This window comes from Dipodomys merriami, unplaced genomic scaffold (genome assembly GCF_024711535.1).
Source record: "Dipodomys merriami isolate MVZ:Mamm:240054 unplaced genomic scaffold, mDipMer1.0.p SCAF_148, whole genome shotgun sequence".
NCBI lineage: Eukaryota > Metazoa > Chordata > Mammalia > Rodentia > Heteromyidae > Dipodomys > Dipodomys merriami.
This window is the reverse complement of record NW_027202804.1, coordinates 1,573,340-1,587,829: the sequence shown is the minus strand read 5'-3', so window position 1 is coordinate 1,587,829 and position 14,490 is coordinate 1,573,340. Positions and strand designations below refer to the sequence as shown.

Genomic DNA, 14,490 nt, shown 5'->3' with positions numbered 1-14,490 from the left:
TGATTTGGTCTCGTCTAAGCTGTTTTCTGTTTTGTTGGGTTGTGGCTGGTACTGGGGCTTCAACTCAGAACCTAGGCTCTCTATCCCTTCGTTTTTGTTTTTTGATTGGTTGTTTTTTCTATTTAAGGGTGGCCCTCTACCACTTGACGCACTGCGGGCTTTTTGCTGGCTCTTTGGTGATAAGAGTCTAGAGACTTCCCCGCCCCCACTGGCTTTAAACTGCCACTCCCACTCAGCCTCCCGAGTAGCTAGGGTTACAGGCATGAGCCACCGATGCCTGGCTCATCTTGGTTTTTGGCAATTGCCAAGGTCCAGTTCACTGGCTCTGCTAGAGAAGGGTGGGAATCCCCAGGGAGAGGTTCCTGTTGCGTAGCAACGCCGTGCTTGAGCCTGGTGTGAAGAGAAAGGCTCCTTAAGTTCTTCAAGCATCATCACTAAAAATAGCCTGAGACATGACATAGAAAGGCGAGGTCTCTGAACAGAAAGACCCGTTTGGCACAACTGTGTCGCTCTTGGGCAAACAGAACATTACAGGAGTCTGGATGGTTCTGGGCTTTTCTCAACAAACATGCTGCCTCATTCCACCCATACATAACAGTACAACATTCATAAGGTACTCAGGAAATAGCTAGCTCCATTCCCCCCTTCCCCCCTCCCCGCAGCCCACCTCCACTAACTCTTGTGCTGGAATTCAATCCAGGTTGGATCAAACACTTTCAACTTGATTACAAAACACAGCCCAGCAGCTTCCTTTATTAATCTCCCAGAAATTAATCACCTTGGCTAGAATCACCTGAGACACAAGTGTGCCTAATGCCTCCATTTATCATTCCAGGAGAGAGTGTGCCAATTACAGAAGCACCAGCTATAAATCTCAAGGCTTCGGAAGAATAGTAGATATTTAATTAGATGGTAAAGCCCCTCTTCACCCTGTATCTTAAGGGTCTCCAGATCCCACCCCCCTCCATCCCTACCCCCAGAGAGGCTGATAATTAAGGAAAGAGACTTCTTGTTCTCTGGGAAGTTCAAAGTGCCCATCAGAGTAATTGTCCCCCTGAACATTGGTGAATGTGCAGACTGCAGACAAGAAATGTAGTGCGTGCAGCCAATGGGTCCACAGAGCCAGGTGTCCATATCTCTAGTCAATCAGCCCGTTGATATTTCTTATGACAGAATAATGGTCTCCCAAAATGCTCACCTCCTAATCCCCGGCATTGGTGAACGTTCTGTTACCCGGCACAGGGGAAATAAAGGCTTCAGGAATGAAGGACACTAACTCCACTGGTTTTGTAGATTAAGGAGATTAGCCTGGATTATCCAGGAAGAGGGAGACAAGAGCCAGAGGTGTATGTGACTTTCAAAAATAAAAGGAAGAAAGAAAAGAAAAGATGCAGATGGGCAGACCACATCTAGCTCTAGATGGAGAAAGAGGGCATGGACCAAGGTGTGGGGATGCGGAGCGCCCATGGGAGCTAGGATGAGGGGCAGGCAGGATGGTGGGAGGAGTCTGAGGCCAGAAACTGCTGGTTGGCATGTTTGAGTGAAGACCGGGGTTCTGAGTGTTAGACATCACACCATGATCCTGGGGGAGCCGGGGCCCGTGGTTCACGCCTGTAATCCCAGCTGCTCAGGAGGCTGAGATCCGAGGGTGAAGATCTTCCAAACCAGCCTTGGCAGGAAAGTCCCCAAGATTCATCTCCAATGAATAACAACAAAGCCAGAAGAAGACTAGTGGTTCAAAGTGGTAGCACCCTTAGCCTTGAGCAAAGCAGCACCTGAGCCTGAGTTCAAGCCTCGGTACAGGCACAAAAAAAGAAAAGAAAAGAAAAGAAAGAAGAAAAAAAAGACAGGCTGAGTACCTGTGTGTATTTTTCTTACTGCTTCCTGATGTCCTGCTGTCTTCTGCCCCTTGCACTTTGCCCTTTGACCTCCCAGCTAACATGTTCCCTCTGACCCATTAAAAGCAGAGGATGGCCGAGATTCTGAAGTTCAATCTGCATGGAACCAGCATGAAGGCTCTGGCGTAGCCCCTAGAGAATAAGGGCTGGGAAGGTGGCCTAGTGGCACAGTGCTTGCCTAGCATGCTTACCACATAAGTAAAAAAATAGGAATAAAATTATATTTTTAAAAAGAAGAAGAAAGAATAAGGAGTCAGGTTGCCCTCTAGTGCTCCCAAGGCCCTAGCATCTGCCAACACCTTGATTCTAACCCAGCAAGACCTAGCCGGAATCACAGAGACCTTCAGTCCAGATACACTCTTTAAGTTGCTTGTGCCAAGCCAGACGCCAGTGGCTCACACCTGTCATCCTAGCTACTCAGGGGGCTGAGATCTGAAGATCACCGTTCAAAGCCAGCCCGGGGCAGGGAAGTCCATGAGATTCTTATCTCCAATAAACAACTCAGAAAACCAGAAGTGGAGCTGTAGCTCAAATGGTAGAGCGCTTACTTTGAGCTGAAGAGCTGAGGGACAGCTCCCAGGATCTGAGTTCAAGCCCCATGACCAACAACAACAACAAAAAAGGTTGCTTGTGCCAAGTGTTTTGTGATAGTCACAAAAAGCTGACGAAGGCAAGCCTCAGAGAACACGCATGCTCCTTTACGCACTGCTTTTCCTTGGGTTTGGGAATCAAAGAAAGATCTCTTCAAGAAGGAACCGGAATCCCATGAGTACGATTTCACTCTTCAAGCTTGGTCGGGGGAGGGGAGGGGAACAGGGTCCGGGGTTCTGGGGTGTGATTTGAACAAGAAGCACAAAGCCATGACCTTTTAGGACAACTCAAAGGATATAAAACTGGTGTCAGCCAGAACCAATATTCCTGCACGCAGCCAGGTGTCCCGGTAACCCGATTAGTTGACATTTCTCCTCCCAGTAGAAGATTTGGAGAAGCTTTGCGGGCCTGCAGCGAGAGCAGGCTTATGAAAAGCAGGTCTGCTAAGATGACTTCTTAACTGCAGAATGATATTATCGGGGCGGGAGGGGGAGAGGGGAGGCGTTATTGAGAAAGTGTTTGTGGGTCCTGAGAGAAAGGCAGGGAGGTAATTACAAATGATTACCACTTGGGCGGGTCGCGCTGCCAGGACCGTCTCAGCAGGCTGCCAATCAGCAGCCGGCTTTCTAATCCAGTCGTTGCTCACAGCGGGCAACCTTCTCCGCTTTCTTCTCAAAAGAATGGAAATGAGTGTTACACGCATGCCTTCTCCCTTTGCTTTCATGGCCCATTTATCCTAGGAAAGCCTGTCTGTGTAGCAGCCTAACCAAATTAGGTAAACAGGGTTTTCTGAGAGACGGGCAGCTATGAAGACTGTCAGCACAAAACCCAGAGCTTCATTGCAGCACAGATCACAGGCAGGTTAAGGAGAAATTCTTCACAGAGCACCCATGATGTTCTTAATGCTTAGTTCATGAAGGTTTAAAAAACAAAAAGAAATCTTGCACACCCAGGCTCTGGGAGCTCACCCCTGTCATCCTAGCTATTCAGGAAGATCTGAGATCTAAGGATCATGGTTCAAAGCCAGCCCAGGCAGAAAAATCCATGAGGGAGACTCTTTTTATCTCCAACTAACTAGCAAAAAGCCAGCAGTGAAGCTGTGGCTTAAGTGGTAGAGCACCAGCCTTGAGCAAAAAAAGTGAAGCAGGTGCTTAAGGCTCTGAGTTCAAGCTCTAATACTGGCACACACAAATCTGAATATATAGTTATCTATTCTTATGCGTCCCAGTGACCCCTGGGGTCGACACAGATGGAGATGGTCTCATTTTACAGGAAAAAGGCAACAAAGGCAACATAGTGTGCCACAATCATACAGCTAATAAACAGCCAGCTGAAATGCACACTCAGGTATGACTTGAAAACCATGGTTTGTTTCCTTCCTCCCTCCCTCCCTCCCTTCCATCCTTCCTTCCTTCCTTCCTTCCTTCCTTCCAACATAGGAAATTCCTTCCTATGTTTGAAATACTTGCTTGGTATCCAGGGCTAAATACATTCCAGTCACGATTTCATTTAATCCTCCAAACAGCTCACCTCGGGAGGTTTAAAACATTTGTCTCCATTCTCCAGAGGAGCCAAAGGCAACTCACAGAGAGGTGAAGTGATCTGCCAGGGTTGCACAGCTAGAAAGGGGCAGAGCTCCATGCCAACACCGGCCACTCTACCACACAGCACTCATTCTAATTTCTCTAATTTGATTCTGACATTTTTCTCAGCAGGGTGGTCATAAGCCAAGACAGAATTTTCTAGAACAGTCCTGACCAAGAGAAGGGTTAAGTTCAGGTGTGCTCCTCAGGTGAGACTCGGCTAGGATCCCAGAGGCCTCAGAGTCATCAAAAGGAAGCGGAAGCAAGGCTGACAGAGAGCTCAGCCCCCGGGTGAAGACAGAGCAAGGAGGTAGCAGACTCTTCACGCAGGGGCTATGTCTCAGGTATGGAACAGCAGGTTTGCCTGTGGTCACCAGTGTGTTTGGTTGAGGAGTTATTAGGCCTCATCACGAACCACAGTCATTGGGAGGATTGTTGGCCTGTAGGCCACACCTAATCCAGGAAAAGTCTAGGCAGTGCTTGGTGTGTGTGGTTTGTGGCGTTGTAAGCCCTACCTCCCCCCACCCCCATCTCATCTGGGAACTTTTCAGAAATGCCAACTGTTGAGCCTGGTCCCAGACTCAAAATCAGACAAGCGAGGCCCTGCCATTGAATGAGGGAGGGAGGCAGGCAAGACGGAAGGCAGGATTCACACCCGTCCTACTCAACCTAACTCACATGGAGTAAGTACTCCTTAATAACACCGCCAAACTCCTCTGGTCTCTCCAGAGCCCTCTGTGGTTATTTCTGAGGACTTTCAGAGGAATTTGAAACCCTGTCCCACCCAGAAGGGACCATGATCTCTACACAGCCATCTCCAGCCTGAGATGACCAGGCTCAGATCTGCAACCAATATGGATTTTTGGGGTAAGATTCATTCCCTGAAAACATTGCTAAACACACACAGGATACCCCACCCAGCACATTAGTACAAATTTAAGGTTTCAGTGCTGGCTCACTCTTCTGTCCAAGACAGGGTGAAGGGGAGTGGGGTGTTAGGGGCCCCATGTCCTCCTAGAGCTAGCAGACCCTGTCACCTTCTGTGGGGATACTCAGGGGACAGGGGACATACAAGGAGGAGGGATTTTGCAGGAAGGACACATGGAATAGTAGAGATCCATTCCTTCTCTAGGCTTCCTGGAAGGTCAACAATAAACTGAAGCTCAGCAAACTTTTGTCACCTTAGTTTTAGTGTTTGGTACACAGGGAGAGCCCTTTCCTCTTGGTATAGGATTGGGGGTGGGTGGGTCTTCTCTCACTGGGTATTTTTAGCCTAAGTACCAAGAAAACTACTTTTTAAAGCAAGCAAGACACATATTACAAGCAAGATTTTTTTTTTGTTAGTCATAGGGCTTGAACTCACAGCCTAGACATCTCTGAGCTTAGCACTCTGTCACTTGGAGTAACAGCTCTACTTCTGGTTTTCTGGTGGAGGTAAGAGTCTCACAGACTTCTCTGCCTGGGCTGGTTTTGAACCACAATCCTCAGATCTCAGCCTCCTGAGTTACTAGGATTATAGGCTTGAGCCATGGGTGCCCAGCAACAACTAAGAATTTTTGAAGTCAGCAATCCGTGTGTATGTGTGAGTGTGTGTGTGTGTGTGTGTGTCCTATATATCATTGCAGTCAAATGAACACTTACACAAACAGGCATACAAGTGTCTGTCCACGTGGGTTCCAGGAAGCACCAAGTTGGGCAAGTGTTGGGAGTGTGGATCTGGGGAGAAATGTGGTGAATATCTGCCTTCCCTAACCAGGAAGGTCAAAGAGGTCAAGAGTCTAACCTAGATGGAGTTGGAAGCTCCCATTAGGTCCATGAAAGGCCCAGAGGTAAGACTCCAAAGAGCCCAGTTCCCCAGAGAGCCAGTCTGTGTCTATCTCTGGAGCTGAACCGTGCATAGCAATGGAAAATCTCCAGCCAATTTCACAACTAATTTTCATGCTAATTAAGAGCAGACTGCTACTCTTTGTGAGACATTGTCATGCCCCACATGCCTTGTAGACCAGTCTTCATTTGATACCAAATGTCCCATCCTCCTTGCCACTGGTAATTAAACCTCCTTGATTGTTCTATTACACAAAGATTACAGGACTGTAAAGGAATCAGACATAAGTAATCTTTATCTCAATTTCTAAAGGCACACAGAGCCGAGAACCAATGCAGGTGCTTACCCATCAGTGTGGGTGTCTGGCTTCTGGCATTCCTGCTTCATAGAAACTCCCAATTTTAAGGCATCTTAATATGCCAGCAGATGCCTGTTTTATTATTATACCATGAAAATTAAACATGGATTTAAAACGCCATCCATGAAATCTCATTTGAGGCACCCAGAAATAAATCTCCAGCATTTACACGTTGGAACCTGTGACAGTTCCCAAATCATTTCGCCTCTACCAAGCCTTTGATTATCAGTCTGCACCCGGTCCCAGGGAAGCATGGATGGAGTCATAACTCACTGACTCCTTGGCTCCTTATTTCTGCTCTTGTAATCCCCCCTCCCTGAAACTTGAGTTCTAATTCCCACTCTACAAAGTGTGGACTTACATCAGACTATCTGCAGTGAGTGGTAGCTCACAACTGTAATCCTTGCTAGAAAGAAAGCTAAGATCAAGTTCAAAGCCAGCCTGGGTAATCCTTGCTAGTAAGAAAGCTAAGATCTGAGGATCCAAGTTCAAAGCCAGCCTGGGTAGATAAATCTGAAAGATTTCAATTAACCAGCAAAGAGGTGGAAGTAGAGGTGTGGCTCAAATGGTAGAGTGTCATCCTTCAGTGAGGGGGGGAAAAAAAACAGAAGCAAGAATACAAGGCCCCAAGTTCAAGTCCTAGCACTGTCCAAAACAAAACAAAAAAACGGGCAGAGTAGAATTTGTGGCATTGAGTGACCTTGTGATCGCGCCACTGTGGACTCCTGATCCATTTTGACCCATTCACAGACACATTCCTATCAACCCAATCCTTAAAACACTCTCCAGACTTCTGATCTTTCCCACCCTATCAGCGAGGTGCCTGGGCCTCTCCTGGCCTTTGGAGTCATGGAGCTGAAGGAGAAAAGCTGAGTTGGTGGCAGAGGAGGAAAGAATCTGCTGTGTCTAATGTTCAAGCCCACAGCTATTCATCTGTACTTTGGATGTGGGAGATTTCATCTGAAAGCCTTCCCCTGAGATTTCACTCCAAGGACTCAGCAAATCTCCCCCAAGATGAGGAAGGAATGGAGGAAACTTCCATTTCCAAAGTTTCCCCCCCCCCACACACACACACCCAGGAACTTCCCTTGCCACAACCCACACAGCCCCACTGCCATCCCCCAGGCAAAAACAATAGCTTTCCAGCAGAGCTCCGCCTCCAGGAGTTCTGACCCCACCTCACTTTGATGCAGCCCACACCTGCCTGGTGCCACAGCTAATCGTTTGTGAATCTCTACTCCACCTGCTATGGTTTCTCCGGGGAGCAGGCACTCATTCTGACTCTGCATCCATCACCCAGGCCTGGTCCTCAGGTGCTGCTCGTACTAAAGTTCTGGCAGCCCATCAGGAGGCCAGGCTCAGCCCTGCAGCTTCACCCCAGGCAGGTGCTTTCTTTGGGAGACTTCCCTGATGGGTGTTGGTGTGGCATGTCCGTCCCTCTGACCTTTGTGGAGCACTATTGTTTCTCCTTGGTGCATTTTTTCCAGAATTACGTTACCATGCTATTTACTTATGAGCCACCACTCCGTGCAGAACTAAGTGAAGGAGTCCTTTCTTCTGGAAGATTCTGCCAGTTAACCTTGAGGCTCTGTGTTGGGTACACACACACACACACACATACACACACACACCTATCACGATACACTGCACACTGTGATTGCATTGCCTATAGTGGCTTCCATCTTTCCCAAAGCTGAAAAACTAAATGGTGTGTGTTGGTGTGTGTGTGTGTGTGTGTGTTGGTATGTGCGTGTTGGTGTGTGTTGGTGTGTGTGTGTGTGTGTGTGTTGGTATGTGCGTGTTGGTGTGTGTGTGTGTTGGTGTGTGTGTGTGTGTGTTGGTATGTGCGTGTTGGTGTGTGTGTTGGTGTGTATATGTGTGTGTTGGTGTGGGGGGGAGGAGTGCCAGTACTGGGCTTGAACTCACAGCCTGGACACTGTCCCTTAGCTGTTTGAAAAGCCTTGGCTGGCGCTCTACCCCTTGGGCCACAGCTCCACTGCTGTCTTTTTGGTGGTTAATTGAAGGTAAGATTCTCATGGACATTTTCTACCCAAGCTGGCATCCAACTGAGCTCTTCAGAGCTCATCTTCCTGAGTAGTTAGGATTCCAGGCGTGACCCACCAGCGCCTGGCTTAGAGAGAATTTGCTATTTCCGATTTTAATCCTTCCTCGTATGTCTCCTAACTGGGAGGAAACCAAGGGAGCTGGGCAGACATTGTCTGCTGGAGAGACTGCCAACCTGCCTCCAGGCCCCGCCCCCAGCTCCACCCGCAGGCCACGCCCCTGGGCCGCCCGAGCCACACCCCCAACCCAGAACCGGGCCGAAGTCTAGCCCCGCCCAGCAAGTCACCACCCTAAGCCCCGCCCCGGCCCCGCCCCGGCCCCGCCCCCGGCCCGCCCAGGACCAGGGCCGCTCTGCGCCTGCCCACACGAGTCTCCCTCCCCCGCAGTCTCCCGCTGGAAACAAACGTCCTGCGGTCCATGGCGCGACCTTGTCCACTTCGGGAGCCGGTCAGGTAAAGCCTTCCCGGCCTGGACGCCAGCTCGGCCGCCGTGGCAGCGGGGCCGCCCTGGCCCGGCAGCTGGAACCGAGCTTGCGGCCTGGGCCTCGGGCGGAGGCCCCGGAACTGGGCCCCGGGTGCGCCCGGGGAGCGCCGGCCGCCGCCAGCGCGGTTCCTGCCCCGGTGACCCACAGTGGATCGCTGATCCTCTGAGGACCGGGTCTCTTGAGGCAGGACAGTGGACGGAGAGGAGTCTCTGAGGACAGGGCAGTGGATCTCCGGTTCACTGGAGGACAGGACAGCCAGGATCCAGCCCCCAGGGCTGCTGCTGCTTCCACCAGTCACCTCTGAACCTGGACTAGGCGGGGCCTGTCCCCGCCTACCCGGCTGAGAACTGAGGGCGAAAGGCTTGGGAAGAGTGTGGGGCCAGCCCTGCCCAGAACTTGTGTGTTGATTGTCCCAACAGGGGACAGGACCACTTTTATTGCAGACTTCTAGGGTTGCTGGTCTCTCTGACCAGTGCTTGGGGCCCTTCTGAAACGTCCTTAGGAGCCGGGTGGCTACTGGCTCCCGCCTGTAATCCTAGCTACTTCAGGAGTCTGAGATCTGAGGTTGGAGGTTCAAAGTCAGCTCCCGCAGAAAAAGCCCATGAGATTATCTCCAGGTAATCAGAAAAAGGGAAGGGAAGAATGTGAGACTCCAAGTTCAAGCCCCGATTTTGAAATCCACTGTTGTTACTCATCCACATTTAGGAAATGCCCAGCTACATGGAAAGACTAATAACAGTAAACATGCAGAAACAACCACTGCTCTAACCAGGGGGACACTTTGGTGGCAGTGGGGACCACTCCCTCATGAGCAGTAGCTGTGTGCCAGCAAGTCAGTGTGTGAACCAGTCTCTTCATAGGGACCTTCAAACATGAGACTCAAGTAGGCCTTTGCCACACAGTGTGTATGTGTGTGTGTGTGTGTGTTTGTGTGTGTCTGTGACTGTGTCTGTGTCTGTTTCTTCCAGCAGTCCTTGGCTTGTGGCAGCATCCTTATAATTGCCACCTCTATACTCACGGGCCTTCTTCCCTATGGGCAACTCTGTGCCCTCTCATTATCAGAGGATGGCTGTCATTGGCTTGGGGGCTCACCCTAAATCTAAAAGATCCCAGACCCTTAGTATTTCTACAGATTTTTTTTTTTAATTTCTGAGGTTCTAAGTGAACCTGAACACCAGAACGCTCTCCAGCCCACGGCATAAACAAACAACCACACATGCCCATTAAAGAGATTAGTGAGAGGAGCACAATTTGTGGTTATAAATCCAGATAGTGGATGTATTCAGAAATTGTTATTAAGCGAGTGAGTGAATAAGGGGGGGGAATAGATGATAGATTAAATAGGCATATAAATGGTTGCCATCTGGGTGGGCTCAGCCATCTGCCATAAAGTACCTGGGTTGTGACTGGAGCCTGGAAATCACAGTAAGAACACATAGAGGTTGAGACCTTTATTATGTGAGAAGTGGAAAAAGAAGGCTCAGGTGATGGTGGTCACCAGACCTGTCTTGCCTGCATTGAACTATGGATTTCAACATTCAAATATTGCATGTTGAAATATATATTGTATCATACTTTTCCCCTTGTTTTTTTTCAGTACGTGGGGGTGAAACCAGGCTCACGCTGGCTAGGCAAGTGCTCTACCATTTGAGCCACACCCTTTGGTACTTTGGCTTTTAGTGTATTTTTCAGATAGGATCTCCCAGCTTTTGCCAAGTCCTACTTAGGACTGTGATCTTCCTACCTCTGCCTCCTGGGTAGCTGAGATTATAGGGATGGTCTACCATGCTGGACCTAGTTTTAAATAAATGTGGGTTTCAAGGTAACTCATGTACTAAACTATGTACTTAGTCATTCTTTTGTTGTTGTTGTCTTTCCTCAGTCTTGCCAACCACCACATCATTTAAGTGTTGTGACTTCTGGTGCATTATGAGAAAACACATTGTCACTCAGAAATGGTGACTGACTCAGTACATGTGAAACTCGAACACAGGCAGGACCATAACCCTGGTTACGAGAATGCCTTCTCTGTTTCCATTTCATGTTAGTTTTGTATTTTTTTTACTACTTTTTATTAGCATGCATTAGTACCAGGGGAGGTTCAGTGGGGCACTTCTATACATGCATATATGATGCATCCTTCCCAACTTACACACCTGCTGCTCTTCCTCCCTCCTCTCTTTTCTGAAATAGTTTCAACAGCTTTTATTTCAACAGCTGTATTTGCAAATCAGCTACATAGGCCATATTCGTCCTCATTCACCATGTGCTGCTGGTATTCACATATCCTCTTATTTTGTTGGTCAAGGGGCTTGATCTCAGGGCCCGCACGCTGGCCTTGAGCTCTTTTGCTCAAGGCTAGCACTCTGCCATTTTGAGCCACAGTACTACTTCCGGTTTTCAGGTGGTTCATTGGAGATCAGAGTCTCATGGACTTTCCTGCCCTGGCCGGCTTTGAACCTCCATCTTCAGATCTCAGCCTCCTGAATAGCTAGGATCACAGGCGTGAAGGGCATGTGCTTGCCTGAATGCTTTTATTTACTTATTTTTTTTACTGTATGTTAATTTTATGAGTGAGGCAGATTCACTCTGTTATTTAAGACATGCATATATGGAGTTTTAATGAGGGTAACCCTCCCTATTTCTATTTTTACTTTAGCAAAAATGTGGTCGATGATGCCAGAGCCCGTTTGAGAAAACTTGATGTGGGGACCGAATATTCTCACTTCGCAGCTCTCAAATACTCGGTCCTTTTACCGCTGTTGGTTAAGGATGGGAAACTCCATTTACTCTTCACCCTCCGCTCAGAAAAGGTAGGTGGCAAAGCGGCTCTAGCTATAGTACCCCAATGTTTAACAGCAACAAAACCCACAAAATGCTTTTGTGCATATATTTTGCATATATTTTTAAGCCACAATTACCAAATGGACTTTCAGATTCATGACATTGGAAGGTACAGGAGGTCTTGATTGACAAGGCTCTCCTCCTCCCCTGAGGGGTTTTGAAAAGAAAAATAAGAAATCTAACTTATAAGTAAGTTACAATGCTTCCAAAGCACAATTTCCTCACCTTAGTGCTTAACCAAATGATATGAGCATTTGCAGCTGGACAACTCATGGTTTTTTGTTTTTGCTTGGGTGGGGGGGGAGTTCATGGAGAGGGCAGTCCTGGGGCTTGAACTCAGGGCCTAGATGCTGTCCCTGAGCGTTTTCTTGCTCTAGGCTAGTGCTCTCCCGATTGAGCCACAGCTCCACTTTCAGTTTTCTTGGTGCTTAATTGGAGATCAGATTCTCCTGGACTCCCTTGCCTGGGCTGACTTCAAACTGCAATCCTCAGATCTCAGCCTCCTGAGTAGCTGGGGTTACAAGTATATGCCACTGGCTCCTGGCATGATTCTTGTTTTGTCAGGTACTGGAGCTTGAACTTGGGGCCTATGTTTGCTCAGTTTGCTTGCCTACCTGTTGTTTCTGCCACTCAAGCCTCATCTCCAAACCTGATTTCACTGGTTGTTTTGAAAATAGAATGTTCTGCTCAGGCTGGCTTATCAGCCTTTAGGCCTCAGCCTTCTGAGTAGCTAAGATTATAGGTGTGCATGAGCCCCCAGTGCCTCAGTCAGCGGTTACCTTTTCAGAGGGATTGAGGAAGAACTTTTTTGTCTTACTTGGATTCAGGCCTCTGGCCCCTAACAGAGCAAGTACTAATTGAGTCACCAAACAGTTTGCAGAATTAGAATCCGTTCTTTCCCCCATACTCAGCTAAGCAGATCACCTGGAGAAGTCTGCTTTCCTGGCGGAAAGAGGGAGCCTACGGACACAGACGACACGGCCACTGCCCTCCGGGAGGCCCAGGAGGAGGTGGGACTGGGTCCTCAGCAGGTGGAGGTCGCCTGCCGCCTGGCACCCTACATGCTTGACGTAAGGATCTTTCTAGACTCTGCCTTGCTCCCCATGGACCTGCAGTGTTCACGTTTGCCCAGACAGATCCTAAAGGCCAGGGGCTCCAGTGTGTGCAACTGGGCATCCTGTGGGCTAGCCTCTCTCTCCCCGTCCAAAAGACCCGTTGAACTGCATCAGTGGTTTGCAAACTGGGTGCCGTGGAACCCCACCTGGGCTTTTGGAATTATTTTGCTCATGTTTGATTCATCTTTCCTTTTCTCCAGTATGCATTCTTTTTTTTTTTTTTTGGGGGGTCCGGTCGTGGGGCCTGAACTCTGGGCCTGGGCGCTGTCCCTTAGCTCTTCAGCTCAAGGCTAGCGCTCTACCACTTGAACCACAGCACCACTTCCAGCTTTTTTCTTTTTGGTTATGTGGTGCTGAGGAATCGAACCCAGGGCCTCAGGCATGCAAGGCAAGCGCTCTACCACTGAGCCACCTTCCCAGCCCCATACATTCATTTTTGAGACTCTACTCAATGAACAGTATCCCCTTAAGAGAAACTAGTGTAGTATGACCTTTGTTTGCATGAAGGTCATTTGCCCTCACTTTGAGCAGTGTCTTGGATTTCGAGGAAAGCTTGGTAAAAATGGTCACTTTCTGTTCTTTTCTTTTCGGTGCCAGTCCTGGGGCTTAAAAGGTCTGGGCACTGTCCCTGAGATTTTTCTCCTCCAAGTTGGTGTTCTGCCACTTGAGCCACAGTGCCTCTTCCAGTTTTCTGGTGGCTAATTGGAGATAAAGAGTCTCACAGACATTCCTGCCCGGGCTGGGTTTGAACCTCAATCCTCAGATCTCAGTCTCCTGAGTAGCTAGGATGATAGATGTGAGCCACTGGCACCTGGCTTGGTAGCCAGCTTTTAATGTTTGAAAGGATACCACTGAACTTGTTACTTTGTGGCCTGATTTTTATTTTTTGCCTCTAGAAAGATACATTGATAACCCCAGTGGTGGGTTTTATAGACCACAGCTTCCAGGCCCAGCCCAACCCCGATGAAGTCAAGGATGTGTTCTTCGTGCCTCTGGATTACTTCCTCCACCCACACGTTCACAGCCACCATCACATCACACAACCCGATGACCAGTTTATCGCCCATTGCTTTGAGTATACAAACCCTGAAAATGGTCTCCAGTATAAAATCAGAGGCATAACTGCAAAAATGGCCGTGCTGGTGGCCTTAATCATTTTGGAAGAAACACCTTCCTTTGAGACTGAATTCAATCTCAGTGATCTCATTTCATCTTATAAAAAGTTCTTTCTTCGGAAACATGTGACAAACAAGTTATGATTTGTGAGACCACAACCCACGAATGGCCCAAGCGTTCTCGGTGTGAATCTCTGCACAGAACAGCAGCTAGGCTGGTATCCCTGAAATCCAATGGACTGATTGCCCTTCCTGCGCCACGCAGCTCAAGCCTGCCTGCTTTCCAGGGTGAATGACATTAGAGCATTGTGTAATTTCATCCACAATCTGTGGTACTTTTCCTACACATTTAAGGAAGAATGTCTGGCGCATAATACGCAGTTAATAAATATTTCTTGAGTTTATGACCATGTGGCATTTATTCTAACTGTATTTATTTATTTATTTATATTTGTTGGTGGTACTGGGGTTTGAACTTGAGGCACTACCCAAGCCACAACTCCAGCCCTGTTTGCTTTGGTTATTGTTGAGCTGGGGTGCCAAGGTTCTCGAGTTGACTGTGATCTCCTGTTCACTCTTCCCACATAGCTGGGATGACAGGTATATTTCTTTT

At 48.5% G+C, this 14,490-nt stretch overlaps 1 protein-coding gene across 1 annotated transcript; it reads left to right on the top strand.

Moving 5' to 3' along the window:
* Nucleotides 1-8,663: 8,663 nt before the first annotated feature.
* On the top strand, nucleotides 8,664-14,281 carry LOC138826688 (peroxisomal coenzyme A diphosphatase NUDT7-like). Its single transcript, XM_070021917.1, has 4 exons — nucleotides 8,664-8,771; nucleotides 11,463-11,616; nucleotides 12,559-12,717; nucleotides 13,659-14,281. The coding sequence occupies exons 1-4, from the start codon at nucleotides 8,737-8,739 to the stop codon at nucleotides 14,019-14,021; spliced, it is 711 nt and encodes a 236-aa protein (XP_069878018.1). The 5' UTR covers nucleotides 8,664-8,736; the 3' UTR covers nucleotides 14,022-14,281.
* Nucleotides 14,282-14,490: the final 209 nt, after the last annotated feature.